The sequence below is a fragment of the Cuculus canorus genome, chromosome 4 (genome assembly GCF_017976375.1).
Source record: "Cuculus canorus isolate bCucCan1 chromosome 4, bCucCan1.pri, whole genome shotgun sequence".
NCBI lineage: Eukaryota > Metazoa > Chordata > Aves > Cuculiformes > Cuculidae > Cuculus > Cuculus canorus.
The window spans coordinates 17,589,507-17,617,109 of NC_071404.1; the positions used below are offsets into that span (position 1 = coordinate 17,589,507).

The 27,603-nt window shown below is 38.3% G+C and overlaps 1 protein-coding gene across 11 annotated transcripts in view; it reads right to left on the reverse strand.

Moving 5' to 3' along the window:
- Window positions 1-27,603, reverse strand: part of LDB2 (LIM domain binding 2) — a 215,142-nt gene that overhangs the window by 114,087 nt on the left and 73,452 nt on the right. For all 11 annotated transcript variants that reach the window (XM_009570202.2, XM_009570201.2, XM_054065803.1 and 8 more), the window contains exon 2: window positions 24,827-24,929. In XM_009570202.2, coding sequence (XP_009568497.1) covers window positions 24,827-24,929 — 103 coding nt within the window. The remainder of the gene's footprint in view (window positions 1-24,826; window positions 24,930-27,603) is intronic.

Consider the following 27,603-nt stretch of genomic DNA (forward strand, 5'->3'; position numbering starts at 1 on the left):
AGCCCCACTACTTCAGTCCTTTCAGAATCAGCAAAATAAAAAGCAGGTCATTCAGAACTGTGTATTGTGGTCAGACACCTGCAAGAGAACTGAACATGATCTAAACTCACAGCCTGGTACCATTCAAAGGCACACCACAAAATACAACGTGCTTATTGATGACTTGGAAGTCAGGGTCTTAACAGTTGTTTTTCTGAAAGCTCTGAATATTATTTCCTGTGATTTTCCTTTTCATGTGTTGCCAATGGTTTTATAAAATGTGTTGGTTTTTTAACCATATCTATTATATGTTGATGTGTATGCATTCTTTTGAGGATAACACCAGCTACCTTAACTTGTGTTTAATAATACTGCATTCAACATTCATCCCCACTGAAGCTGATACAGGATTAGGTACTAGCTAATATGAGAACTAGTGTCAGGCTCTGACCCTTAGTACTGGAAAACTCAGACAGCATCCTAACCTCACTAAAAACCAGAAGTGCTTTGCAAATTGAATATGTAGCAATTGATCGCTCAGGTTGAGCCATCCTCAGAAATCTCTCATCAAGGTGTCAGTTGTACATGAGGTATGATATGACTACAGCAAAGAGGGCAAATTTGCAAGCATAAGCTGAAAATATCTAGTAGTCTTCTAAAACGAGGGACACTCTAGCTATTAAGAGCAAAATCAAATCCCATCCCTTAGCTGTTCTAAGTCACTGACAGCTAGTTCAATCTTCCTACAAGTAGCTCTAGTTTATTTAAGAATGCTTCCTTTTGTCTGTACCACCTTCTTTCAATTTGCTGTTTCCTGCTTAAAAGGGACGAAAAAGAAAACGATAGCTCATTGCAAATGTAAAGTATATAAATGATGTATCAGAAAAATTAAAACACATAAGTCAAAAGCATTGCTTCAATTGTTTTACAAATTACAAGAGTTGAGACCCATGTCTTCCTGTGCTCCCACTGGAGCTGTGTCAGAGCTCTGCCCACTATATCAAACTGCCTGCAAGAAAGTTGTTGAGTTACACCTTGCAGCTTTCTCTGCAGTGGAAATATTCCCTCCAGATTCAGCTTTATTTAGTGAATTCTTAGTCAATCGAACTTCCAGGTGGTCATGTACCAGTGGATGAAATAGTAGTTGCTTTCCGAGTGTTGCAGGGAAACATGATTTTCCTTTGGCATTTAAAAAAATAAATGTGATCAACATCTCTATCTCAGGTTCTGAAAGAAGCTAAATTCAAGACTAAGCTAAAAATGCATTTTAAAATCATCCATTTCTTCCATCACTGGACAAAAAATTTCATCAGAATAAGAAAATGAGCAGTACTGCTAAAACGATGTGTTGTCCTGCTGCTCTGCCTTGCACTTGCCTATCTTTCTGCAGTGCATTTGATAATAATGCGGATACTTTCACACAGAGCATCTTTGTGATGCTTTTTTATAATCTGGTTCTTTACACTTCTAGCTAACGAGCAATGCAGGAGGTCCCAGCTCTGTTGTGAAGGCATCTTGTTCAGCTTCACAAGAAAGCAAGCTGTGAACCACAGACTCTGTGGAGAAGCTGCAGTGCTGGGCTTCAATAGCAATTCTCCTTTTGACTTTCAGCATCCAGAAGCCACATTGCATTCAAGTGATCTTAACTTAAGCATGAAGTATACAATGCTAACAAGAAATTAAATGGAAAAAAAAGGGAAAGTACTACTTCTGCCTGCACTGAGAAATCTGTTGGCAGCGCTGTGTTCCACTCCTTTACAGGAGGCAAGACAAGCTTTCTAACTGTGTCACAGAAAAAACTGGAGCCATGCCACCAACTTACATTCACCCTCCAGTGAAGACAGCAGCGTTTTCCACCTCTTGTTTGAATTCAAGGATTTTATACAGAACTGTGGCACTTTAGCAGCAAGAACTGTGCTTGCTAATATCATGGTGGTCTAAGTTCAAATCCTGTCTATCACAAATGCAACAGTGACTAAGCAGGGCACATTTCTGAATACAAAGAATTGGCCACAGTCAAGGAGCAGGATTTGATGAAGTTCTGCCACAAATTCTGCTTTAAAACTCCCTGTTTTCACGTAGAGTGGACACATGAAAACCAGGCTGTGTGTGGGAAAATTAAAAAAATCTTTGAAAGAAAACAAAGCTGCATAATCTGCTGTATTTCAGTTGATCTTTATCCGCAAAATCCCAGATCTTTGTTTAAGCTACAAACAGACTATAAAAATCAGCTCGCTGGCCTCTCTCCTTATTATCCACATCCCTGCACAAATCAAATGAAGCTTTTGCTGTAAAGCTGATAAAAAACACCACACACATGAGCAAGCTGATGTATTTAAAAAGTGGTTATCATTTCTAATCCTTTCCTCTCTCTCCGGGGAATATCATCTTTCCAAGGAACACACAAAACTCCACCACTGAGCACACATCAGCATTTATACTTGTTTTGATTAGGGATTTTCTAAAATAACAATGAACAAAGTAGTCTGGCATTATCATTGATTTTTAGCACCTAGGGAAGCAGCATGATAGTCGTCGAATTGTTTAAAATCAGTGAATAGCCAAGACAAGTTCTGACAAATATTTGCACTCACATAATCTATTTCAGAGACCTCGCAAAATGAACCACAGTACCTGGTTTGATAGCATGTAGATGCTTTTGCCATTTCTTTGTAGATAACCCAGAACCCCATGTGCAACCCAGAACAAGAGAAGTGGTCACAGATGCTAAACTTACATCTGAGCTCTCCTAGCAGGCACTGGGATATGTTTGGGATTCCAGATATCAACTGAGATGCTCTCCAGTTCCAGATTCTTGTCAATTGTGCCAGAAGAACAAAGAAGCTTTCATTATCTAATTTAGACATATCCAAATGATATATCTACATCCACTCTAGACACTCAAGCTTAGATTCAGGCATTGAAGGATTAATACTTATTTGACACGTTCCAAAAAGCAGTCTTGTAACTCACCCAAACCAATGAATGACAGCACTGGGACACTAACATGAGATCAGATTCAGGTCCCGCCTCTTAAAATTCGGTCTATAGAATGAAATTCTTCTCAAAAGATTACATTATTACCCATTACATTCCCTGATTTCAACCTAATTTGTTACAGACTTGAGTCAAAGATTAGAAAGTTTGTCTTAACAATGTGAGCAGTTCTGAGAGGTTTAAATGTCCCTCTTAACATTGTACACATTAAAACTTTGTCCATTCAAAGACTTTGCTTTATATATAAAACTGCAGACATGAGTCATGAATTTAGACTCTTGAAAATATATACATACACACACATATGCAAAGAATAAGGAGCAGAAATACAGCATGTAATTTACTACACAGATTTCTGAGTGCTGCAGATCAGAAAAAGGTGCTTGAAAAAGGCTTGAGCACAGAGTCTTAACATTCCTGGCTGTGGTCCCTGTGTCAAACACTGCATTTCATGCCCTGTGCAACACACCACACGCATTACGCTGCCTAGTTTCTATCAAATTAACTGCCAGTTAAGAACCTCACCTGCTACACAAAGGCAGTAGGCAACTTATGTGGTAGGGAGCAGGGAGTGGTAACAAAACAATCGCTGCCAGAGAGTAGCTGGTCTTGAAAACAGGAAAGGACAAAGAAACAGAGATGAATCTACTAACTCAAAAAAGTCTTTGCTCTGTAAATTTTTAAGTGCTAGTAAACAGCAGGAACAGCGCCTCAAAAGTAGCTACAGAAGTTTGGGAAATATGAAATATCAACATAAAATCTACCCAACTCATTGAACCAATTTACACCTGTAGAACTTCCTTCTGAAAATAAGGTCCTTGCATTTCAATTTTCTCCAATTCTTTTTGTCTTTTTGCTTTTTTGGTTTTTTTGGGGTTTTTTTTTTTGACATTACAATACATAAAGCAAGGACTTTGGAAGCAGGACAAATTAGCTATTTGAGAAAACTAAGCTTAGTGAAACATGGATATGTATTTTAAAGGAATGGAAACAAAATGACTTTAGGGAAGGAATAAACACTGCATTCCAACAAATTCTTCTCTCTTTAGCTGAAAAAAATTGCCAAGGACTTTTATTTGACAATTTCTGTTAAATGAATAATTAGATAAAAGAAATAAAAATAGAAGTAACACCTGCTTAGTCTGACATAAGCACAGAGACTAGTGGATTCAGCCTTTAACAGCTGCTCTTGAGTGTCTGAGGAATCATAGCAAGGTAATTCACACACCGTTAGGGCAATTTTCAATGGACTTCTGTCAGTTCAACGGTTGATAAAAGCCGTCTGGACAATCAAATACTGCATAGTGCAAGATACAGAAAGTGGTGAATGTATGTAAGCCCAATCAGTCTGAATGACAGATCTGCCTCTTCACTGCCTAGTTTTTTGCTACTGTTTTTGACAGCTATATGTATTCAATTTTCAACAGAGTTCAGAAGTCCAGGCCGTATCTATATGGCATTTTTAATTCACATCTACAGAAATGTCATGGTATTTCTCTAAGGGAAAAAAGTGTAGAAGTTGATTTTTGTGTCAGCTAATAAAATTATTGTATAATTCATTCAATTATGTTTCCTTAGCCATGTATTTATATGATGCCTAACAGTTACAAGACAAATGATAGGCATAGACAAGATGATGCAGTCTACACAGACTGTCACTACTACGCAAAATAATACGACTGAAGAAGTGGTATGGATGAGGCTCAGTCTTTCACAGGAACCTAACAGGTTTCCTTTCCTGTCCAAAATGAAATAGCTATAAATCACTAACAAGTTAGCCTCACAAATCCAATGCACAATTGCCATGTGATTCAACAAGCATTTTCCTTTACTATCAGACATTTAATAATGGAGAATCAGTAGCATTACCTTCTGCCTCTAAGAGGCTCTCTCACCTCTAAGAAACTTAGAAATACAGCCCAAAGTTATCCTGGATGTTAAAAACTTAGCGAGTGAAAATGTTGGCTATTTGTGCAGATTTACTACTCTTAAAAGGTGCCTTGATATTAATTTTCAACTGCACTAGTGGTATCAGCCACCTAAGCTCACACTGGCTTGTGACATGCACGCAGCCTTTACCTCCTCTGCGTGCCTATGACAATCCACTCCGCAACCAGGCAAGCTAATTTTCATTGACTTTGTGGAAAATAAGGTGTTTGGTAATTTTGAAAATGTAAGGCCTTAAATACTTGTTCTAGACCATATTCTAGGACTCTGTTGTTGAAAGCTGTTGTCCATGTTCGTTATCCTCACAGGCTAACACTATAGCATTCCTCAGTAACAAGAAATGCAGGTACAAGAACAAGAACAAATGTAAGAAGGACCGGTTTCACAAGCAGACAGATACTTCACTGAAAACATGATGACCGAAATTCACATCGTCTAATTCTATCTAAGTTGTGGACGGACTTCCATTTGCAAGATGGTCAACTAGAAAGTCTTGTGCAGACAATAACTCTCTGGTTGAGCCTGGAAGGTCCCAGCACCTGTGTATGCAGAAAGTCAGTTTGTGCTGTTGGATACCTGTCTCTCATGTGTGGCAGTGTTTAGGACAGGCAATCAAAGAAAGCATCTGAACTTGTCCAATAGAACAAATCTTACCTGAATTAACTGTCACAATCACAGTAGGCACGATTTTGATCCTTGGCTAGCTGCATCCCTTAGAACTTCTCCATTTGTTGAGGTGCAATTTCAGTCACAAATCATACCAGAAGGCAGCAGTTTTATTTAGCACATACAATGCATCGTTTAAACAGTATTATCTACAGTAGCTTTCAGTTATGAATTAAAGAAGAAAAATCACACTAGAAAAGTATTTAAAAGCACAAATACTCAGAACAGCTACTTGACAGGAATCACTAGGTACAGAATTTTTCACTTCCAGGATGATAAAAGTGGTAGAGACAAAGTAGATGAGAGCATGGTAATTTTCCTCATAAAAACAAGAGCCTATATGATAAAAAGCTGAAAAACACTGTGTGCTGAAATGGAAACTGTCTTTTTTCCACTGATAATGTGATGCAGTCAGACACACTGTAGAAGATTAGAAGTAACCTGCAAGGTTTTATTACCTTTGATTTTTAGCTCTGCGCTACATAAAATTAATTTGTATTTTGCTGTAGAAAATGCAGGATTAATGATGCCAATGTGGAAGAGAGGTTTTTCCTATGCAAGTTCTGTGAATTCTTCTCAGATAACAAGTAACACTTCGAGCAAAATAAGAATATCTGCATTTTGTTTTATGGTGATACACAACTCACAAGAGGTCCAGCTTAGATCATGCAGGCTTTCAAGCTTTTGGTTACATAGCTAGACCTCATTGACTCTCATCTTAAAATCACATTGGATCTTATAGAATGATACGTAACTTAACGTGGTATTTGGCCATTTTCCAGATTGTGAGAAAAGAGCGGTTTCTATGCCGTTTCAGTGCCTTCTCTCTGAAACGAGGCAAACTGTGGCAACAGCAGAAAAATAAGTGAAGTAAATGATTGTTAAAAAATTGATTAACTACAGAAACATTTTTTTAACTAGGCAGCATCTTGTACAAAGTCTAGGAAAGGTGGTCTAAAGAAAAAAAATCTGATTTTGTAGTGAAAGTTTAGGAATAATAACTCAGAAGATTTTATTTTCTTCCTGGCATCTGTATATAACTAGAGCAAGACAATTCACCTTGGACTCATTATTTTCAGTTTTTAGAATACTACCCATGCAGCTTACTGTGCTGCGTTTCACAAGAGATAAGACCTCAGAATACTCAAAAGTGATATTAAGAAAAAAATCCACCTTACTTAAAAACCCCATGTTTACTCTAAAAAAAAAATAAAAATCCACAACAGTCTGGGAAGGATCACTGTGTTTTTCAGATACTAGGTTTCCCTGCACATCTGCTATAAGCCAAATACCAAGCCTCAAGTATATCTTAGAAATGAACGCACAAAAATAAATATTTGGGATCTATTGTTCTCCTACCTCCTATTCCAGTGTTTACCCTACTGGCAGACATTAAAACCTCTTACAATCCTTTATTGTCCACTGCACCAAGTGCCCCTCAGGATCTCAGGTCCTGTTTCCCCAGCCAACCTCAGCAGTGATGTCACATCTCCAGCTAGAAGAATTTGCTCTTGTGGTAGGACCCCTGCTGACTCTTTTCACGCACTGGAGAGTAGGGGATGAAGTAGAAGGTAACAAGGAGCTTGGAGGAGCTCAGACACCCAAATACAGAGAGACATAACACTGATGAATGCCTTAAAAGAAATAGTACAGTCTAACCAAACTTCAAATGAAAGGCAGGTGGTCCTCAGTAAAATTCTGCATAACGATGCATTGCTATTTGAACAGGGAAGGAAGGTCGACACTGAATCTTGTAGGAGATTTCTTACTTTGACTGAAATTAGAAAAAAAATCCCCAAACCCCAAACCAGACAAATCCAGATACCTTCTAACAGATGGCTCAGTTGGGTGGGATGGATCAGTATTTCCAAAGCCTTTAAGAGATCCTTGGAACTATAAGCATAAAAGTGCATGGTGAAAGGAAGGCAGATTCAACACATGCCTGTAAATGTTCCAGAACTGGAAAAAGGGTTGGTTCTTCCTATGAAAAGGTAAGAAGCAGTTGCTAGACCAAATTCAGCTTCCAGACTTATGGGAATTACGGTCATCCCAGAGGCTGCAAAGAGGCACTTCTGGATGTCACATAGCATGGTACTATGCACTGACAGCTCAGGAGTTGGTAAGGGTAATGAGTCCTTCACAGGGGGGATCCAACAGGCCAGAGCCCCTTCCTGCCCTCTCCCACTTTCATGTTCCCAGATTATGCACAAGGTCAGGATGTGAAAGCGTATGAGGGAATTGGGCACTCAACTGACATACAAAGTCAAAAAAGAACTATTTAAGATGTCGTGTTAAGTAAAAGCAAAAGAGGACTTTGAAACACCATTACCCACTCCTCATGCCTTTCTTTTTTTTCTTTTTTAATTCTTTAAGTGCAAAATCAGACTCCTACTCTGCAGCATGTCTAAAGTACTGGGTGGAGGACTCTGATAAGATATACCTTTAACAAGGCATCTTATGACTTTTCTGCCATCCTGAACTGATTTTCACTACACTTTTGGCAATGAATAAAATTGGGTTGATTTCAAATAAAAGGATTCTCTCGTGTGGTCTGTGGGAAAATAAATAAGAGCCCGTGTCAGTCCTAACATATCTTGAGGAATTCAAGGCATCAGATTTAATAGTCTATATTAAATGCATTATCCCTGAAACAACTTCTGGCAGTTTTGAAGCACCTGAGAAAATACTGTGGATTGGAAACTTGAGGAAGATCATCTTTAGTGCTGCTGCAATTGTAAATAGTAATGATGGCAGACAGATGAAAGGTTCTCTGCTGTTTTGAAAGAGAAATACATTACAGAAATCATAAAAGCATCTTCACTGACAGCAAAGGAATCTATACAAAAGCTCTGTAAGAATAAACAGGACATTAGCTGCGATTCATTATTGCTGTCTTTGTAGATGTCTATATTTAAACTAGTTCAGCAATGGAATAAACCTGATCGTTGCTATTCTCAATGAGCATGAAGCATCTAAGATGTGAAACTGGAAGTTAGATTTCTTCCTGAGGAAGAAAAAGAAGAAAATGTAACTCTCACATCATCCAAGGAAACTTTCATATGTTTTGTTAAAGGATTCCTGTGTTACCTGCCACCCCTGGAACAGGAATCATGTCTCTCTCTAGCTGAAAAATATGTGAGTAGTTAAAAACGTGGTATAGGTCTTTCTTTTTTTTTTTTTTTTAAACTTTAACAAACAAAGTTAGAGGGGAAACGGAGAGGTGAAAAAAAAAATCACATATTTTTTGGTTTGTACTGAGACAAGGAGTTCTTTCCATTTATGTAGCACTAGGCAGAATTCATTCAAGCACAGGCAACTAAGTACAGCATAATTTGAAGTATAATAGTAGAGATAAGGAATGGAAAAAGAGAGAGACAAATAATTGAGAAGGAGCTGCTCACTTCAGTCTGGAAAATCTAAAACTCAGTTAAATTTCCAGACCCATATTTTGGTGAAAAGTGCTGGAGATGTGCCATGAATTAATGAGAAGATTATTTTTCTTTAAAAGATACAGAGCTAGGTGGATACTAGCTGAACAAGGTAATTATTGAATGAAAAAGAACTGCTGCACTGCTGTGAACCTGCACAAAGACTCTCATAATTAGTAATGTTTTGGCCTATCTTTGTTTTAGAAGAACACACATTTTAATATATTCCATAAAATACGTTCAGCCCCATTGTCTGAAGTAGTAAGTTTCCTCATATGTAATTAACCAAATTCTATCTTTTCTAGACTGCTTTTCAAATAGGAAGGTTAGATATGCATGACATTTTACCATCGACTGTGCCTGAAACCTGGAAACACTAATAATTATTTTATGAAAAAGCAAAAGTTTAACTTTCACAAATAAGTTTCATAACTGATGCTGAGACACTAAATAGGTAGCAAGATGGTTTTAACTGTGATTTTTCTTTTCCTTAAATGGTTGTATATAAAGACAGCCATGGATATATTAATAAGAAGTTTACATGAAAACTTGTAAAAATGACTGCAAGCATTCTCCACCTCTGAAAACTTTGGTCTTTGCCCCTTTGCCTTATTGTTGCATGGGTAAGGCATATGAGTATAAAACAAACGCAATGCTTTGTCCAAGCATTGTTGACTTGAATATAATGGGTATATTAAGATGTTATTTTCTCATTGTTTCTTTCTCAATAACTTAACTAGCTAGACATGTCAAATAGCATCTTTCATAAAGTAACAGAGTAAAAAAATTAGAGTATAACTATGATTGTATAAAGAAGGGAAAGAGAAAGACACAAGCTTTTGAAAAGCTTCCAGAAAAAGTAATCTCTAATGTCCTTTAGGGAGAATGAAAATTGGGTGTAATGTGTACATGAAAAGCTGTACATGCTGTCGTAACACAGCTGTCTGATCCAGGCTCCCAACTCTTTTTTCTCCAACATTAAAACGGTTTCAAAACTTCATGGTAAAGGACTCATGGTTGTCCCTTTCAATCCTGCTGACTTTTCTTGCAAATTCAATGCACACAGAAGTAGTATGGTTTAGATCCTATCAACAGGTCTAGAGAAATGTGTCACGGTCTGGTGAGTAGATGTATCAGTTTCATCAGGACAAATTAAAAATGCTGTGCAATTGCAATAACCCTTACTTTAAAAAAGAAGTGACAGAAGTGGAATACACAATTAGAAAGACGTACAAGCCAGAAAACTCTCACATACCAGTATTATCCCATTAAAGCTTTGTTTAAAAATGGCTTTAAGAGGTTCTCTGTAAATAATACTTTTTGTTTATTGTCTCTGAAAAATAACTAGCGTTTTCAGTAGATATTAAAATGCCTTTAAACAATTATTCAACTTAAATAGAATTAAATGAGTAGCTCATGATACATTGCACAAATTAGCAAAAATCAAATAGTGACATCTCTTCCTTTCTAGAGGGAGGTCTAAATGCTGCGTCAGTCCTTTATTTCCAGAAGAAGTAGCTCTGTAACGATGAAGGCGAGGAGAGGGCACGTCCTTACTAACTGTCTCACTGGACACAACTTCACTTTTCCTTAGCAAGATGTGCTAGTGGTGTCCAGGTCCAGGAGATGCTCTGCTCTGTGTACTTCTGTCACAGGTGTTGCTGACCACTTCTGCTGATAAGCTACACTGCCATTTTCTGTATCACCTAATATTCCCCCCATAGACATTACTTCAATTTCTAATACCTTTTTCATGTGCTGCAGGTGACCAATGCACTGATCAGAAGGACCAGGTCCACATATCTGGATTTAAGATAGCAGTGACTTGCCAAAGAGAAGGAGGCATTGATCCTAATTCTAGCAGTAGCAGCAAAAGCTTCAAATAAAAAGCTACTGTTGCATTGCAGTAAACTGAAATACCCCAGGATTGAAGCCGACAGCACAATCTTAACCCTGCCTCCCTGTGTATCTGCACTGCAATAGTGTAGACTGTAATTACACAATCATATATATTTGCACAAATGAATGCAATAGTATACAAATTTATTGCAATCTAGATATATGTGTGCACCTTTCTACAACCAAGAGACATACCAACCAAGAGACATACCAGTGCATTAATACTACTTTGAAGTCATGGCAGCCCACAATATTTCTACTGACATATTGGTTACATTCTTTTGAAAAAATTATTGCTAGAAGCAACTGAAGTTATATTTATTATATCTGAGCTCTACACTGTAGAATCTCAGCATCAGATTCTAAGTAGGCCTTTTATCTTTGTTATTATTAGAGAGAATTGATGCTGGGGGAAGAAGCTTCAGAAGAAGGCATTTTGGGATGTAAGACTAGCTTTTAAAGTATGCCAAGAACATGCACGACCGCATTCCCTAAGTGATGACGTTTTCATACAGCACTCTAGGACTGTCAGCTGGAGCTAACTGGTTGACCCAACATGGGGGAAGTGAGTCTGAAGCAGACAAAATTGCAGCATGGAGGGGCAGAAACATAGCTGAGGAGCAAGGCTGCAGAAAGACTAAAATAATTGAAAGAGTATTAGGCAGCATGCTGAATAGTTTACCTTCTACACATTTGTAGAAGAAAATAAATCAAGCAGGAGCTTGGAGAAGAGTTGCTGTCAGACAAGAAAAAAGCATTATCACACGAACGCAATCAGTGCTAGATATGTAGAATAGACCCCTCCAGGACTAACAAGTCTTTTGTTGGAAGCAAGGGAGAAGAGCAAGGTGTTATTCCCTCTATGCTATAATTTATATCAAAAGTAATATTAAAGCAACTTTTTTTACCCAGGATGCCACGTGTGGCATCTGGCAGGATGCCTAATGAAGGCATTATCACATAGGGTGAGCTCCAGAGCTAAAGTCACTCTCACTTTTTAACCCAGTTAAGGGCCACTTTTCCAAAGTCAGTGGTTGAATTACCCAGCTTTGGCCTGCGCTGTGGTGAGATCTCCAAGCTCACAAACTAGATTCCCTTCTCCAGAGAGGAATCAGGTGGAATTCACCTGATGCATGTCTTGACAGGCTTCAGAGGTGGGTCTGGGCTCGCCTCAGGAAGTTCAACAAGGCCAAGTGCAAGGTCCTGCACCTGTGTCAGAGCAATTCCAAGCACAATTACAGGCTTGGTGGAGAATGGATTGAGAGTAGTCCTGAAGAGAAAGACTTGGGTGTGTTGGTGGATAAGAAGATCAACATGAGCTGTCAACACATGCTTGAAGCCAAGAAAGCCAACCGTATCCCGGGCTGCATCAAAAGAAGTATGACTGGCAGGTCAAGGGAGGTGACTGGGCAGCATGATCTAGTGGGATGTCCCTGCCCATGGCAGGGGGTTTGGAACTAGATGATCTTCAACGTCCCTTCCAACATAAACTATTCTAAGATTCTACGATTGTATGATTTTGCCCTCTACTCGGCTCTCATCAGACCCCACCTGAAGTCCAGCATTGAGTTGTGGAGTCCACAGCACAGGAAGGACATGGATGTGTTAGAGTGAGTCCAGAGGAGGGACATAAAGATGATCAAAGGGCTGGAGCACCTCCCATCTGAGGACGGACTGAGAGAGTTGGACTTGTTTAGCCTAGAGAAGAGAAGGCTCCAAGGAGAGCTTATTCCAGCCTTCCAGTACTTAAAGGATGCTTACAGGAAAGTTGGGAGGGGCTCTTTATCAGAAAGTGCAGTGACAGGACAAGGGGAAACAGTTTCAAGCTAAAAGAGGGTAGGTTTAGATTAGATATTAGGAATAAAGTTTTTCCTGTGAGGGTGGTAAGGCACTGGAATAGGTTGCCCAGAGAAGTAGTAGATACCCCATCCCTGGAGGTGTTCAAGACCAGGTTCGATGAGGCTTTGAGCAGCCTTATCTAGTGGAAGTTATCCCTGCCCATGGCAGGAGTGTTGGAACTGAATGGTTTTTAACATCCCTTCCAACCCAAAGTATTCCATGATTCTATGCCAGCCACTAAAAGACATTAAGACCACTAGACACAACTGGACCTAGTCCAAAGTAAACCTCTGCAAAACATGTGTCGTGTGGATGTCATGTCCTCAACATCAGCTGGTTTGCTCTTCAGATCCTCTCCTACTGCAATGCACTGCTCACTAATGTCGATGTAGCCTCCAGCTACAGGCACAACAGATTAATCAGCAAGCTGCCCCTGGCAGTGCTAACAATACAAACTCTACCTTTCTGAAGATGGTTGGAGATGCTGGATCACCAAGTTGGAATATCTTGTCCAGACTTTTCCCTTCTATTTATTCAAGCACCTTCTCCCTACAATAATGATATGGTTCTTTAATTGTACACAAATTCACATTACAGGTCACGCACAGTTTACTAAGCAAAGTTGAACCTTTCTCTCAGTATAAAATATCCTCTAACCGACTGACCAGTTCAATTTTGTTGTGCATGCATGATGAAGAAAGCCAGAATATTGAAGAGAAACACTCTGGGAAGGGCAGATACTCCTTTGTTTTCCAACTTGATAAACATTTTCTTGGTGCAAGGCCATGTTCTGGTTCAACATGTCTTTGCCTGGACTTTTTTCCTGTTCTTTTATTAAACAACTGTGACCTGGAGCATCCCTTTGGATTACAGAATCCAAAGGGTATTTGATGCATAGCCAGCCATGCATGTGCAACTGTCCCTAAGAGCCAAGCCTCAGCAGAAAAGCTGGTGTGCATACAATCTTGAAACAAAAATAGCTGTCAAATCAAAGCTAATTTGCCACAAAAGAAAGCACTGACCCTCAGTTAGGGAATACCAAGCTGGTTTGAGTTCAGGATCGCTTAAAAAGAAAAAGCCATAGAGACTTGATGTTATAAAAGAAAAGTGTATTTTTAATCTCTTTAATCTCATTTAATAATGGATGTACTGATTTTCCTTAAGGCTGAAAGGCAGGGGATGAGGTCAGGAGAAGGGATAGAGAGGAACAAATATAGATTATTGGATCTTGAGGGTCAAAAAAGTTTTAAAGTCTCTGAGCAACTAGAAGAGGGGAGGGAAACAAAACCAGTTATACAGCAGGCGGCTGCTTTCACATGCACCACCAAAAAATATGCCAGTTTAATGCTCCCCAGACCAGGGTTTCATTTTACCTCATTTTAGTAAATTAAATCATGTACTACAAAAGAATTTGGACCTGAATGAAAGGAACAAGATTGATATCAGGATGAAAAGTAATGCCCTATTAATTCAGGTCTAGACATTAAAGAAAAAAAATAAAATTGAATTACACAATATTCTAATATTTCTGGACTAGATAAAATTGTATATAAAAGCTTTTTTTCATACCCAAATGGAGATAGGAGCAGTAATGGATTTTTAAAAGATACAACAACATGGTGAACATCTACTTTCAGGCACTTGTTGAGCTGTACAGATGATGTTGACTCAAAAGCTGCTGCTGAAAAAGTAGCTGTCCACTAGTGCTTCTCTGCACACATTCCTCTGTTATATCCAAAATGGTAAACTTCTAAGATTAGCCCAATTTTCACAGATGAAAAGCAGCTGCTTCAAGCTGAATAAAAAAGACAACACTGATAATGAAGGAATAGCACTTTCAAGACACTGCAAGCAAGGCAGAAGCCCCTTTGGCTGAAGGAACACTCTTATGAGCAGGCAATTCATTCTGGAGTAGATATATGGAAGTGACATCACCTCGACTCTTGTCCAGTGCTAAGTTGCACGGGATAGCGCACTTGAGCAATACACTTCTCTCAACCGTTGAATGATGATCCACACATCTTGAGTTGGTGACAGCAATGAAACAGACTCGCACAGTGAAACTACAAGGTTGCAGGTAACTCTGTATAGTGCAGCATTATCTTGTCAGCAGCCCAAGCAATCTCTAGTCCACCCGAGCTAGCCTGTACTCCTTCTCTTCGCTTTCCTATACAATACAAAATTAAGGCACCAACACTTACTTTCAACGATTTGGAGCCAAGAACCTTCAAAAAAAGAGCAGCTCTAAAATGCTGCACCTAGATTCGCAGTTCTTTCTGCGTGGGCAGAGCTGGGCACCAGTGATCTTTAGGAGACAGGACATTCCCAGTAGTTCAGTAAAAGCGTAGTTCGAACTTCACAAAGCCAAAGGAATATAATAAAACTCAATAATTCTCTTCCAAATCCAATACATAGTCCTATAAACTGTCCTCTCTGATTTAAACTTTTAACAGTAACAACATATTGGCTGCATTTTTCTTGAAAAATCCTGAACAATACTCCACAGAACTCACTTCTTTGAGAAAACAAGGAGAGAAGAAACAAGAAATGCAAGGTACTGCTTACACCGCTATATGCACCAGAATGAACTTAAAATAATATGGTATGAAACCTGCATGGATCAGAATAGTGGAGCAGCAAAATGTCAGCAACATTTTAAAGGCAATATAATTTGGAGCACTGAATTCAATATGATAAAGAATGATAGCCACTGTATAATATCTTAGCCTTCTCTCACACAGCAGATTTTTTAAAAAAATCATGACTTCATTAATTCAAGGAAACTTCCAATATGGAATTGGGAACAGTATCTCTGTGTCCAGAGTCAGCTTTTGCCTCTATTTCTACTAATCACGGTGCTGCAGCTGACCCAGTTTAAATATATTTCTATAAAGATTCCATAATTTTGGTAATGTCGCATATTGTATTCTTCTAAGCCATTTTAAAATATAGCACTACAGTAAAAACCTAGTGCCTAAAAATAAACTGCATCATATGGAACAGCACTACTGCATCACTACAATACAACGTCAAAATTTTATTAAAATTTTATTTGTGCAGTAAACAACATGTGTATTTGTGTAATAAAGCAAACACTATATTAGAATGCATGTTCATACACATCTGCAAGATTAAATTTGTGAGTAAAGGTATTCTGCAGCAAATTTGTTTACTATCTTAACTTAAAGGAGACCATCTGCAAGCCTTGTCCTGCCAGTGTCCTAGAGCTGTGAGATCTGTAACACCATTACCTGCAGTGTTAAGCATATATGTGCAATATACAACTTTCCAATTATTGTTGTTATAGTATTATACATAAAGCTCCCAGACCCATTAGGAATTGATATTCTGATTCACCTAAAAAAAAGTCTGCCTGTCCACTGTTTAGTTATTTAGTGCTCTATAAAAGAAAATTAGTTACTCATACCTTCAGGCAATCCATACGCTTCAAAGCATTATAGTTTATACTAGTTGGATGTAAAACTACTAAAATTAGTTAAATGCCTCTCTTTGGTCTAGAACTGAGGTGACAATATGAAAATATACTCTGACACAAGGTTTCCAGTTTTTTATGACACTGATTAGGTACTCACAGAGTGGGGTGTTTCACTTCTGCAAAAGAAACAATATAAGTGTAACAAAAGAAATGAAAATGTGGAAGAAAAATATTTCCTAGCTACTAAGAGAAAGATACATATAATTCTAGTTTTGGATGAATATTCAGACTGAGTCTTGTTTCTTACAGGAACTCTGTAAGTATGTTAGAAGACTTTTCTGCAAGAACCTAATATATATTAACTGACCATCTTAAAAATAACTTGATAATTTTAAAAGCTGAAGTAATAACAACTGTATCTCATAATAGAAATATTTTTCACTATAGCAACATTGTTATTTCTCAATTTTTAAAAACTTCACGATCTACATTTAATGTACTGAAGCCATTTGAAGCCAAACACTGATCTGTCTGCAAGTTATTCACCAAAATAGAAAAGTACTGACCAATTTTTCTCAACTGCCATCACACAATGCAAAGTGAAAAGTTGTTTAACATTTTGGCATAAAAGCTATTAACTTCCATTATTTTGCATGAGTTTCCAGCATTTTATTAACATTGTCCCCAGCAGAAAGAAAGCATTGATCATTGCATAATTTGGACAAAATGGGTGAACAAAAGCCAGCCATTTGTATTTGCTCATTTTATTGGGCAGGGGAAAAGCCCACGCATCGCTGTGATTCTCGCATGACATTGATTTGTGTAACACGCTTAGTAACAAGCAGAAAAGAGTTGATGTACTCGTTGGTAAGATATCTGAAATCTTGTATTCATTCATAAGATATTTGAAAAAGAGGTTCATAGGACAGTTTTCACAGTAAACCTTTCCATGGAGTATCTACACAAGGTTGTGCATGTATGTATATGCAGGCACACACATGTTGCACATCTGACACTCTGCAATATTATGAAATACAGCTTTTGTTTTTTAAAGGTGTTGATAACTCATAAGCACAGGGAGATTATGCTAACTAACAAGCCTACAGCGAGTAGAGGTGAAGGCCTAATTCCGATCTGCTAATGGCAAACCAGGAACTAGAAGGAATTGTTCCTTCAGTACCTGTCAGTAACATGGAAAAAAGAAAAATGAAGGTTCTGAAGGAAAATGGTGGAAGATTTATGTGGGAAGTCTTGCATAGCCAACAGTACTAGAAAAACATTATTCATATTGCTAAAAACGAGAAATAGTAAGGTGGTTTTAATCACAAAAAGTTTAGCACCCAAGATGAGAAAATCATTCTAGGACTTGTGATGGCCGAGCCTGAACTGAACAAAGGGCTGAAAGCTGGTACTTGTTACTCCAGGGAATCAGAGATGCAGGTCAGACACAGCCCCTTGGCTGGTATGAGGCTCCACAGCCTGCCCCCGCCCCCGGAATCTGTTCCAGCACCTTGTATTTCTTATCGGTAGGAACTAACCTCTCAATGCACTTTTTGAATGCAATTTAAGGCCAGTATCTCCTCTCCTTTTCATCATGGATACGGAAACAGACCACATGTCTTTTCTTGATATATCCTATTATTATGTCCCTTTTCTCCCTGTCCTTTTTCCCCATGTCTTGTCTTCTGCAATCTAACTCAAACGCTTTCATTTTTCTTAGAAAGTCTTATTTTCAAGACTTTTGCTTTCCTCTGGACACTCTACTGTCAGACCACATGTTTCTGTACAAATGCCATCTAAAATATACGCTCTGTACAGACAAATAAAAGGCAATCCCAGTCAATAGGAGAGATAGAGCTGGTGCTTCAGTATGCTCGATTCATCAAAGCTCAACTGAGTGGGACAAAATACGGATAAAAACTATGCATGAAAATCAAGAATCTGTTAAACAGACTTGATAAGACACACAAAACCCACAACTATACTGTGAGAAAGAAAATAACATTGTCAAAAAAAGTTAGTAGAAAAAATAAGGCAATAACCAGAAGGGAAAAAAAAAAAAACCAACCCTGATAATTACGATGAATACAGAATGTAAAAACAAAGAAAAAAAGAAATCTGTAAAAACTCATTATGAAACACAGACTACTAGAACAAGATGCTGAAGGTGACAGTGAAAAAAATGTGACTGTATGGACTAGGGAAAATACGCGAGACCTTGAAATTTATTAAAAATTAACAGAATTTGGAAACAGAAAATTTGTTAACAACAATTTATAAAAAGCTTTTTTGTTCAGCTTTTGGAAAGAATGTTGAACTTGAAATGGCAAGTGCTTCTTAATCCATCAGCAGCTAAGAATGACGTTAAATAGCATGTATTAGGAGTCAATGTTTTAAAATTAGCAATTCTAAGAGTTTCTTTTGCACATTTCTACGTGGTGTTATGAAATAGCAATGAATTAAAAAAAAAAACCCCACACAACTGTTGTGCTGGTATTTAAGAAGGGACACTATACAGTCAGGTAAGTGTATAACATAATACACTTGCTCAATATCAATCCAGACAGTGAAAAAAATTATACAGTCTTTAACTGATGAAGACTGAAGTGAGAGAGATGTAATTAATGCCAGTCAACATAGGTTTATGTAAAACAGGTCTTGTCAAACAAATCTCATTTTATTCTTTGATGAGCTTACAGAAGTTTGGGTGACAAAGATAAGTGCAGAGGTGTAATACACTTAAGACGCTTGTAATGCATTGACTTACTAGTGCATTGCTGATATTCTTACTAAAAATTAGTAATATAAAGTTTTAATACAGCATATATAAAATGGATTGAGAACTCTTTAAAACATCAACTTTAAGAAGTAATTATCAATTATAAAACATTAACTGCCAAGAAACTTTGAAAAAAAACCCCAAACTAAGAGAGTGGCATATAGGGATGAAGACAGAATAATCTTTCTCACTAAGGTAGGCCAATTTACAGTGTTGTACCTGAATGCTCAAATCATGTTTAATGACTGGGATTTCTATGGAAAAAAATTAAATAAAAGGAAAGAGCATGTTCCTGGAAACACTACAATCTATTTCTCTTGGCAAGTTTAATTTTCTTTGTAAGAGTTATGTGAGAGAAGCCAGACAACAGTTTTACAGAAACCTGGGGTCATAATGAAGCATGCCAGCCTCTCAAAACCATCTTTTTGACAATAGTTAACAAGTGAGGAATGTGTGGCAAAGACATATCCTTATTTATTCCCAAACTACGTTCCCTGCTTTTAAGAAATACCCACCAACCATAGCTTTTCACCATTATACCTGTTGAAGTTACCCCATAAAAGGGCTGTAAAGTTACTTGTATCGCACAGGCTATCAACAGGGACAAAGGCAGAACAAATCTGTTGCAGCTCACTACCTGTGTATTCACTAAATAATTTGTAGGAAAGTCCAAGATAACCCCTATATAATATATTCTAAAGGCACATAGAGTACTTTAAAGCTGATGATTTTTCCATTTTGGTCCAAAGTACTGTGAAAATATTGCCCAGAAAACTGAACCTCTAACATTCCAGTCATCAAAAAATCAAGAAATGGAGAAAAATCAAGCACTGTTCATGCACCAAACAGAGAAAATGAACAATAAGTGCATGAATGCAAAGCACGATACAGTTATATTGTACATTCCAAACACAAACTGCAATAGCAATTATAGCACAAATGCATACTCAATTATCAGCTACAGATTCAGAGCAACAATAAAACTGAAATCACTATATTTTTCTAGGGATATGCAGAGTAAAAAAGCTCAACTTGTTCCTTATGAAATTTCTGCTGTATAACATTACGCAATGGCATATAAAATTGGGTGATGGACGCCCATAAAAAGTCCCTGAAGTTCTCAATACATTCTATATCTATAGGCTTAAATAAATCCATTTTGAGGACTCCATATCTACCATATATGAAATTTTTCTATAGCTAGAAATGTGATAACTCATACTCTCGCTTCCTCACAGTATGTAGCTCCTCCACGAACAGAAAGCATTTAGTGAAATGTACACAAGCTCTAATTTTCTGTACGTTGGCAATGGCATCCATTATGCATCACATTGGCACTTTGCTCTGAAAGAGTTAACTTTCTAGCTCCTATTCTCTGCAGTACTGCATAAACACTGCACATTATTCTTACTGAGCATGCTTCATCTTTCCTGTCTCCACAGTCTTGGGCTGTCAATCACCTGTCAGTCCCTACCACATCAGCACAGTGCGCATCACCAGGCTGTCAGCACAGCAGCTGATGAGACTCTGCTAAGACCTGTCAATCAAACTTGTTTCTCTTATCTGTTCAGGAAATATTTTGTCTCTAAGAAACAAAGAACCTGGGCAACAATGGATCAGAGTCTAGTATTTACTCTTTTACAGGGATAGAAGGTTCTTAACAGGAAACGAATATGTTTTATCCACAACCAGGAAGAAAAAAAGTCTGCTCCATTAGGCATATTTCCTTTTTTTTTTGGTTTTGTTTAAATCCTCTTTATTTCTTTGCCCAATAAGCCAGGGCATAATAAATTAAAGCTAATTCCTTTTCCCTCTCACTGCAAAATTAGTTTCACGTGTTTACTTCTTAAGTTTTGCTTGAATACAATTCAAAGCAGTTTAAAACAGGTAGCATCTCTGCTGTGTTTAGGGATCTTTCCCTGACTTTAGGCATTGGAACTCGTGAGCTTTCTCTCCATCTCACTGTAGCCAAAAAATCAGACTAGAGAAAAATGAGAAGTTTACTCCTTTGTTATATTAAAATATATCTTTATTTACTCTACTGTTTCTCATTAAAACTTCATTTAAACATAGAATTTAATAACACAGGTAGGGCTTATAGGTAATAGCAGACCCTAGCTAAGGGGTATAAGCAAGCAGGAGAAAAAGATACATTTTCAGTGGACATTTGAAATTTCATGAATATTCATGAATAGCATCTTCTTTCTGGAATGCTGTACCAGGGAGACAGAATTGCAGAAGGTAAAGTTCTTACATCTACAGAAATAAAATACTGATGAAATAAAACACTGAAGAAAGACAGGAAGAACTGGAAAGATGGGTACAGCAGTAATTGACACAGAATCTCTGCCTGAAAAGTTGAGCTAAGCTTTCAAACACACATCTGTCCAAGGTAGAATAATGTTCTGCTAAGATAACTGGTCTAGGTCTAACAAACCTGGCAATCAAATTAATTAGCACTGGTGGATCACTGAACTAACAGACCTCTACTCTTCCCAGGGCATAAGTAAGTATCTTTACATGCTGCGCCATACAGATATACAGGCATATTACAAGCTAACTTGAATATCAGTACATAGCACTGATATATGTATAACCCAGTGACTTAAAATCCCACTTTGACCCATATCTATTTTTCCCCTACAAATTAAAGAATCTCAGAGATGCTAGGCAAGGAGAAACCTTGCAGACCCAACAATGAGAACAGGAAAGGGAAGAAAACTGCTTTTCTCAGTACAGAGAGGAATGTTGTGAAACATGATAATGTGAAAGGCAGACCTAAAAATATTTGGCATTTTTCATAAAGCTTCAGTTTGGGGCCATGAAATTAAATAAGCAGCTTAGTATTCTGAGTCTAAAAAAAAAATTGTTTACAACACTTACAGTTTCTTGGACAGAATTGTATATTGAAAGTTAAAAGAAATGGGAGGCAAGTAAAAGTAGTATTTTGTAAAAAATCTTATGCTTACACAAACAATGATTTACATGCCTGATTTATGTACTCTGAACATTAGCACTGGCCATGAGATTGGGCTGTCCAGGTAAAAGAAAGCCAGCTGGAAAAAAGGGTGCCATAGGAAACCTATGGAAAAGAAAAGTTTCAAACAAGCAAGGCAAAGAAGTCCCCAGAAGGGTTTAGGGACTGCAGTTAAGATTAGAGAAGAGTGGAAGAAAATATGCAAATTCCTAGTAGCCTTTCACAATGCTCTTGCGGGGTTTGAGGAAGGAACCTGGGGCAAAACACTGTGTTCCCCTTGGGAAAAGGACTGGGAATTGCCATAACCCAGAGAAAAGTTGTGGCCATGGACAACAAAAAAATAATTGTCCTTCCCTCCTCACCTCAAGACTTTTTCTGGAATTTATTTGCTCTAGAAGAGAATATGCTAGTTACCAAAAGAGGGAAGCCTTTGCCCAAAGGAAAGAAAACGAAGTGGCATCCACAATCAGTGTCAGAAACGTAAGTAAACCTCTCACAGGCTGCAGTAAGACAAACACAGGCAATTTTGAGCTGAATCCTGGAGCAAAGGTAAGAGGTTGGCATCTTTCATCACTTTCAACTCTATAAACGGCTTCTCAAAGGATGCCCGTTTCTCTTTTCTAGGGCCTAATCTTGGTTCCCTCCATTACCGTTTGTGCCTGCAAGAACAGGAATAAATTATTTGTCTTTTCTCTTTCCTGTCAGACAGTTCCAATGCTTTTAATGCCTACTGTATATGAAAGAGTGCGCACACTGAGTGAGAAGGCAGGTGTCTCACTGGGGACAGTACAGATGGAGACCAGACACTTGTTCCATCTCTTCCAAAACTCCATGCTTGATGCTGCCGCTCTGGCTCATCTAACAGGAGCCCTACCGCACTGATCAGTGATTTCACTTGTCACTTGGAATAAAAGTAATGGGTGACATGATGCATGATGGTCTTTGGGAGATGCCAAGACCCTCCATAGTTGTAAAGGAGGAAGCACACGTCTTGGGTGGGCAAACTAGAGACCTTGATCAGATGTCTCTGCTTAGCTTGGATCTGCTGCAGGTAGAACCAGTTCTCTGCTAATTCTTGCACCCAAAGGGGACCAAACCACTGTTTTCAACTGCAGACGTGTTTCTGGACACAAACTTCCCTGGCAGGAAGAGAGGGTTTCTCTTAACACACAACCTCCACTTTGTGCCATCCCCAAGAAACCCTGGAGGTATCCCTGAGGAAGGACTTAGACAATCAAAAGCCTGCTCAGGTGACAATGGAAGTCCCAGATTGGAACAGCTCAAGCATGCTCTCTACAGTATCACTAAACTGGAATACTGCTCACATCAGAAAGAATCACTAGTATTGTAGTTCAGATTATGTAAATGAACGAACAGGAAGAGTCCTGTGTGCTGAGCTTTAATTCCAGGTGCTGTGAATAACAACATCAAAAGCAAGAACAGTTTGTGCAGAGGTCAGAAATTAAAACCAGAGGAATTAAACAGTTTATTAGTGGCTTTTAAAAACTGTAATTTGACCTTTCAATTACGCTTATCAGCAGCAACACTAACACAGTATTCCACCATACCAAACTGTCCCAGTTACAGATAGCACAACCATTATCAAGCATTTGTGACAACAGGAATATTTTACTCTCTGACAAATTCTTTCATATAGAGCACTGTTTTCCAGAAACACAGCTTCTTCTGATCTAACTGGACATTAATTGCTTTTTTGCTGATGTATCTGTGCCTTCTGGACTGATAACACAACTAGCAAATCTGATATCTGACAAGTCGACTCAACCTAATCAGGACAGATCAGCTGTTACCAACATTGCTATAGGCTGTAATTTGAGGACCTTTACAGAGTTATCACTTGCTTTGAAAGGCAAGAAACTGTAATTCTGTCAACACTAATCCCAGAACATACATTCAAAGCGGCTGTTATTTTTTTCTCCAGGAGAAGGCAATACTTGTCAAATAAATACCTGAGATAATTCATAAAAGGAATTAGAAGTATATGAGTGATACGCTGACAATCAGTCACTCCCAGGGGAAAAAAGAAGAACCTCGTAAGATTTAGAACATAAAGCAGAGAGCAACAAGCTGTCACTGTCAAGCAGGGGTCACTCCGAATGCAGCGAAACAATTGGCAATGCAGTTGTTAAATGCTTACTCAACCCTTTGTTGCTTAGTGCTAAAGCTGAATGAATTATTCACTTCAAACTATTTGTTCGATGTATTTTACACTTTTTTCCTGCTTAGTGTATGTGGGCAATGGATACCAATGCCACTAGATTTATTCACTGCTTCACCTTTATTCAAGCTTACATTTAGTGCTTGATTGAGAATATTCTAAGCTTCTATTGCTGTTCAGACAGTACCCAGGGCAGGTCCTTAATGCATGCAAACAGCATAGATCCACACAGAATCGTGGCAGAATAATGATTATATACGCGAACAAGGGTATAGCTTTTGGTACTTTTTATTCTAGTCCCATTGAAATCTGGAAGCCCTTCCAGCAACAATACTGAAATTTGCTACAAAGTTCCCTTTTCTGTGAACAGTTTTTGCCCACAAGACTCAACACTTGAATATTTGCAGAAATCAAATTAGCAAGGAGTGCAAGCACAGCCAAAGCAAATTAATTAAAAATTCCAAAGATTATATTGTATTATTTGCCCTAATCCATTAGGAAATAATTTATTTTCATGTAACAAAATTCAGAGGAATTCCACAAAAAAAAGGATTCCCAATGCATGCAATTCTTCAATGGAGCTTGTTAGTCACTGAATACAAACAAGTGACTCTCATCGCCAGGGTTGCACCTGTGTCTTACAGATAAACTCTGTTTAGAAACTCTGGCTTAAAATTAGAACAAAAAGTATATCTCTTACTGTATCGCTTTGGTCCATCTTCCAAACAAAATGAAAGGGTTAAGGTTGCATCATCTTCAAAAAATTCAGTTGCAAAGGCATCCCACCAGAGGTTGTCACTATCCTAGGAAGCAACAGATCATTCACTTAACAGGAGGCAAAATGAAAATATGATCATCCTTTGTAAAAGAAATTCGACAAGATCACAGAGTTCATGCATCTTCACCTGTAATTTTGGGGTGTAGATGTCTATGTAATATTTCAAACTAATTTTCCTAGATAAGGTTTTAGTTCTAATTTAAGGAAAAACTAAAATGTTTAGTTTATTATACCATAAACTGTCTTTCCTCAAGCACATTAAAAAAATTCATTCTCATCAATATATATGTTACTTTAAATGTTAAAAATGCTTATTTAAATCAGTTGCAAATAAAGCTATCATGACTTTCCCCCCACCTTTTTCTGGGCTTTGGATCTCAAATGCTTGGTCCTAATAAAAAAAAAAAAACACAGTACTTTATTCTATAATGCTATATAACCCGATTATCAGCATGAGATGACAAGAAAGTTATTTAGAAACTAAATATAATAGCCATTCCACTCAAATGCATTTAATATAAATACAAAGCTACCGTTGGTTACTTAAATACCGGCTAGTTACTTAAATGTAATTGTTCTGAGAAATTTGTACTTTTTAGTGTGGTACATCAAGTGAAAACGATATTTTAAGGTGACTTGTGCATACTTTGACTTGCAGTAACACACAGAGCTGGAACACAGCAATTATCAATATAGCATATAATGTAAAGAATGTATCAATAGACCATTATAGGTGGTCTGTTGGCTTTGGCAATTGAGCTAGGCATTTTCAGACCTGAATGATCAACAACAGGCAACCAAACCTCAATGCTTAGCATGCGTGCAAGCGGTCCAGCTTGCAAGGGTTGTCACAGAAGTTAGGCAACAATAGAATCCACGAATTGTTTCATTCAAAAGCTATGGATATATTTAAGAGCTGGATTTGAAATGTTTGGTATAGTCTCTTCTGCTCCATTGAGACCCTGAAATTTAAATCACCTGCAGCACACAGGATCAGCAACAAAGCTGGAAATGCACTTCTGAAGATGCCCCAGCCACACTCCTGAGAGCCACTCTATCCGACTCGCAGCAGCTGCCTTCCCAGTGTACAAGGCCAGGTTCATTCAGCATAGCACCTCTCTGAGTATCTCTTAATGCCTAAGCAATATCTAACTAAGCCAGAAAACATGTGTTGCCTGCACAAGGAAAAAAGCCCCGAGATTAAATGCCAACTTAAGACAAAACATGTACCTATCATATTTACTATAGGTACACATGCAGAGAAATAAGCATCTGGGCTTTTTAGTTCTGCTCGTTTTTTTCCCAAAGATGTTACTATTAGATTTCACTCCAAACAGCTGAGCAGGGTACCTTTCCTGCCTTATAACTTTACTTTGGTTTTTGCCAGCTGTCCAATGGGGACAAGGTAAGGACAAATTTTAGCATTCCAGCTCCTACCAGAGACCCCCAAGAGATTTCTTGGATGGGTCGGAGCCTGTAATTCATCTTCCTTGCCAAGAGGCATCCCGCTCAGCAGCAGCAGCAGCAGGACAACAACCAGCATGGCCCTGTAGTACTTGCTCAAAATTCAATCAACACAAAGAGGTATCAAAACCATCCTCATGTTTTAGAAATCTGTTGTCACAGAGAGCTGCTGCTCTTTCCTCTTTGCTGGCATAAACCTGAGGAGTGTTTCCACACGCAAGCACCACTGCAATGAATAGCCAAGTAACCACAACGTTAAGTACAGAATATGTGTACAAGTGTTCAACAGAAGCCCAGCAACCATCTTCTAAGAACACACCTCTGCGTAGTGACCTTTCAGTTGGGGCAGCCTGGGGAGTGATATTACAAGCCTACACAAGAGTATGTTGCCCAACAAGTAATTACGAGCTACCATGCTCTGCCATTTACCAAAAGAGTAGCTGCAGTATTGCTCAACTGGGATCTTCCAGACATGCTTGTGATAGGGAAGGATAAGGAGAGGGAAGGATTTAAGCGATGTCACATACCACATCTGCAGCTCTTGTTAACTCAGTAGTTGAGTGTCACTGGAGCTACCCACACAACATCCGACGACATGAGAAACAGAAGGGGAGCATCACATAGTCAGGATGCAAATGCACATGGGGAAGACAAAGAAAACAGGGAAATTCCAGGGCCTCACCTCAAAACCACACATATTTGCACTTACTCTTGCTTCCAAGAAGTCTGAAGGCAAGGAAAATGTTGAGACGGAATTACTGAGGATTCCCTCCCTGGACAGATGAAATATCCAGACTCTGTCACAATTTGAATACTGTCCAAGGTCTTACCATAAGCTATTTCATATTTTATGTCATAAAGAAGGAAAAATAGAAAAGGCAACACCTCACCCCCACCCACAGAAATCCCCCCAAACATTAATAGAATACATAAATAGCCTATCAAGCCTGGATACACTCTGCTGATTAATTCTCTGCTCCACCCTTGTCACAGGTGGGCCCAACTACTCTAACAGCCAAATGGTGAAGAAAACAAAATGAGGTGTCCCCTAGCCAAGCTGAAAAAGGATCCAGTTATTATGAGGAGAAAAAAAATAATAAATTCACCCCCTTTTTCCTGCAAAAAAAGGGGATGGTGGAAGGAAAGGCTGCCCCCAGGCATCTTTAACTTATGCTCTGACAGGTTACGGGGGATTTTGCCAGAGTAATTATTTTTCTATTCAACAATAATGAGAA